General features: G+C 41.0%; 1 protein-coding gene across 1 annotated transcript; it reads left to right on the plus strand.

The window, feature by feature from the left end:
- Positions 1–837: 837 nt before the first annotated feature.
- On the plus strand, positions 838–2,102 carry VCUG_02386 (uncharacterized protein; the record flags this gene model as incomplete). Its single annotated transcript, XM_008077203.1, has 1 exon — positions 838–2,102. One exon carries the CDS (start codon positions 838–840, stop codon positions 2,032–2,034), a length of 1,197 nt encoding a protein of 398 aa, XP_008075394.1. The 3' UTR covers positions 2,035–2,102.
- Between the last annotated feature and the right edge of the window lie 1,915 nt (positions 2,103–4,017).

Raw genomic sequence — 4,017 nt, forward strand, 5'->3', positions numbered from 1 at the left:
GTCATAGATCCGTTTTTAAATTGTTGTGATGACGGCACGATACCAAGCGAAGCAAGCAGCTACCACAATGTACACGTTTGATGAAACGAAGGAACCAGTTATAGCTTTGTTTGCCTATTGCTATGCCTGTTGATTAAAATGTTGCTGTTGCATGAACGCTACTTTTAATATGGTAATGAACAGTCAGCCAGTATGTATTTTGGGTTGTTTGCGCGCGGTGATAGCCAATTTCTCTTTTTTCATTTTAATTGGACCGTAATTAATCAAATCATCCCTTTTTGATTCAATATTACCAAAAAAGTTGTACTTTTCTTTGATCCACGTTTTATCATTTTTTCAATGACATGACACGTGCGATAAGAGGAGAATTCCCGCAAATTATCCCTAAAGAATAAATCATGCCCGGTTAGTCACTAAATCAATACAATACCGTATTAAAACCACACACAACCCTCAACTACGAAGCTATAACACTGTTCTTCATTAAATTACGGTGCAGCCGGTGATAGTATCCCAGCAAAACGGATCACCACTGCTATCATAACTTGACATATTCGTATCTGAAAAGCTCCGTATTTGTACAAAATGCGGTGATTACGATTAAATCCATGATGACATTTATTTATCGCTAATTTAAATAAAATAAGCGTTCGTTACAAATTGCAAATAAATCCTGGTAAAGAAATTAAAATTTGAATATGTTTTTTCTGGCAGTCGTTGACCTAATAACGAATTGAAAGTTATATTAGTTTTGCTTGGCCATGATAATCCGTTTATGCTCGTCTCAATTTTAGTTTAAATATTAAATTTAAGCGGTACCCCACAAAATTAAATTACATGGGAAAGAATGTGAGTGCAATACAAGGAAGCATTCTTATGATGAATACAATGTTTGGCGTTGGTGTTCTTTATCTGCCGCTGATCTACTACTCGCTCGGCTGGGTGCAGGGACTTGTCCTGTTCGCGATGATTGCGGCTGTCACCACGCTCACGATGTACTTGCTCGGCGTGGCAGCAATTGAATCGGAAGACCCCCATCCTACGTACTACTCGGTTTGTGTGAGGTCGTTTCGTTTTATGGGACCCCTTGCTGACTTTACCACACTGTTATGCTGTTTCTTCTGCTGTATGGCATATTTAACGTTTATCACCAATACCGTGCATTGTGAAATTAAACAAGCCGTTCCCAAGGCGGCTATCACGGTTGCTGCTGCATTTTTGGTATTCCTTCTTGCCGTACAGAAGGATCTTTCATCTCTGAGGATCGCGTCGTTTGTATCCGTATCTTCAATCGTGTACCTCGCGTGTTTTGTCGCGTACGTTTTTTTGGTCAACCGCGGGAATGTAACTGTTGTCAAATTCAACAAAGGCTATTCGACCGGCTTGAGTGGTCTGCTGTTTGCGCTAGGCTGCCAGCAAAACATGGTGGCCGTTTATTCGCAGTTGAAGGATAATAGCCGATCAGGCGTTCTTAAAGTGGCGATAGGTGCCGTGTTGATGGGTGGCTTGCTTTACATGGCCATCGGACTGTTCGGATATTTTGGTTTTGGCGAGGCCGCCACGACAAATATTCTGAAGGTGCTCACTGATGATAGCTCGAGTGTCCGTAAGATGTTGTTGGAGCGTGGCGCAGCCAACGAGTATGCTATAAGGGCATGTGACTGGTTGTTCATTGTGACGTTAAGCTGTTCATTTGCTTTCCAGTCACATCCCGCAAGGACAGCACTGACAAATATCCTAAAACAGTTCGTCGGTGTTAAGAAGGAGGTGCTCGCAAGCAACAGATACCGATACATAGCAACGAGTGCGTATGTCGCGCTTATCTGTGTCATTGCGTGCTTCGAGTTTGATTGCGATACGATCGTGTCGTATATTGGAGCAACGTGTAATAATGCAATATGCTACATTATGCCGGCACTTGCATTCATCGGACTGGTCAAGCGATCGACAATCCTCAGACCGATTGCATACGCAGTTGTTCTGTTGGGCGTAGCCGGTATGATTTACATGGTTGCAATGAACATCATGAAGTAGGATGGAAAATAAGTACCGAAGAGAAGGTCAGGTTTGATTGATAGCGTTACGGGTAATTAAACGTTCTTTTCTTTATTTATGTTCTATCTGTCTTTGCCGCATGGTGGAGCAATGCAGTGCTAGGTCGTTTTTTAGCAGGCAAATACAATTGTGTGGTATAGCACGCTTTTCATAGAACATGCAATGTCAATATTAGCGCGCAAGCAAAACAGCCAGAGCATAGCGATGTTATCGACAAGCACCGTATGATGCCCATTTCCAAAATTATTTATTGTTTTAACACAGATGACGGTTTCTCTCACCAATGATAACCGTGGTATTCTCAGTACGTTTGATTTTCGTATTGCCATCCCCCGCAAAACAGTTAGGGCCAGAGGTAGTATGGTGCACTGATACATCTCTTACAACACAATAATGCTTTTCCTGTCTGCTACTCCTGATATGACCGCTCCATTTTTTGCAAGATCGACCCGGCACGCAAGTACACGGTTTATCATCATGAATTATTTTTTACCGCCTCTAAACCCAACGCAACTGAACAAGTCCTATTAGTGCTATAATTATTGTTGATCTGCAGGACATTCATTCGTACTATAAAACGACAACTCAGAAGCTGATTGATCAGTTCTCTAAAATAAATTACTCGACCTTGCATGCAAAATAAAATTATTTTATTCCATATTCCTACGCAAGATAAATAGTTAAAGATTTTCATTCAATTCACTTCTTCTGAGACACTCTCAGCTGTCCTTTACAAACAATATTTATAGAACATGGTTACCGAATGCAAATTAATTTATTAATCCCTGTCAAAAGACGGAAATAGCATCGCTAGTATTTCTAGGTTTCTGGTGACAAGAGTGCCGAAGGGTTGGAGATTACTCGACACGTTGAGAACAGTCTCTCAACTTTTTTGTTTATTAATGTCAAGGAGTTTAATGAAAATAGCAGCGGCACCACATGTCACAATGTTTCCTAACCGATCACAAAAAGACGGCACAATATAATGCTCGGTTAGCGTTACTTTTCATCACGATTTTTTACACGAAAAATAGAGCCCCTCAATTTTCAAGGAGCTCAAACATTTGGATTTCAACAGGTTAATAAGTTTTGGAATAACAGAAGACCGATGCGCCGCAGAAAGAGTTGCATAGTGGACATCTGCAGCCTGAAATTGATTGCAAAAACAAAGTTGGGTGCGAAGAAGATACTGAGCACATCATCAACTGGATGAGGAGATTGAGGTGTGTTTGGTGATGGATAGGCTCAAGCTCAGGTCATAAAGGGGTTGATCAAGGTTCTTAAATACCGAATACTGGACTTGAAATTAGAACACAGAAACGGTACAAACTTGAACTTCAAGCTAACCCTTAACCCATGTTTCTTTATAGCATGAAGAATAATCAAACCACTGTTTCTGGGATACACATTAATACTACCAAATGATGAAAAGGGTTGAGGAACGTGCAGGGCTGTGCCGTCTCGTGCAGCGAAATAGATAAGCGAAGATGTGCGTTGAAATCGAATTTCTTGTATGTACGGCCAGCCAAGCTGATGTTCTCAAAAACATGTGTCAAACAGTAGAGAGAAACAGATTTTTGGAAAAGGCTGCCAACAGATTGAACACAGGATCAGATACAGAGACACGGTGGAATATTTTCTGTCACTAAAGCTGTAACCTGTACGCATTTTTATTTGTTAGCTCTTCTCTGTTCTACTGAATTGTACCGATAAGAACATTTCGGAGCAAGAACAGTTGGAAGGAAGACAAACAGCTAGTTTTAGATGGTGCACAAGGATGCGGGATCAAATAGGATACTATCCGCTGTATGAGCACGAGAAAACGACATTAGTTGATAGCGCGGTGCGAATACCACGGTTTCATTTCGAAAATTTCGCCCTTGATGGGATCAAAAAATGTTCAAATGGTTATTGTGCAGGGTGCGTTGAATACAAAAAGACACAGTTGGATACTTTTACGAT

This window comes from Vavraia culicis (genome assembly GCF_000192795.1).
Source record: "Vavraia culicis subsp. floridensis unplaced genomic scaffold supercont1.59, whole genome shotgun sequence".
Classification (NCBI taxonomy): domain Eukaryota; kingdom Fungi; phylum Microsporidia; family Pleistophoridae; genus Vavraia; species Vavraia culicis.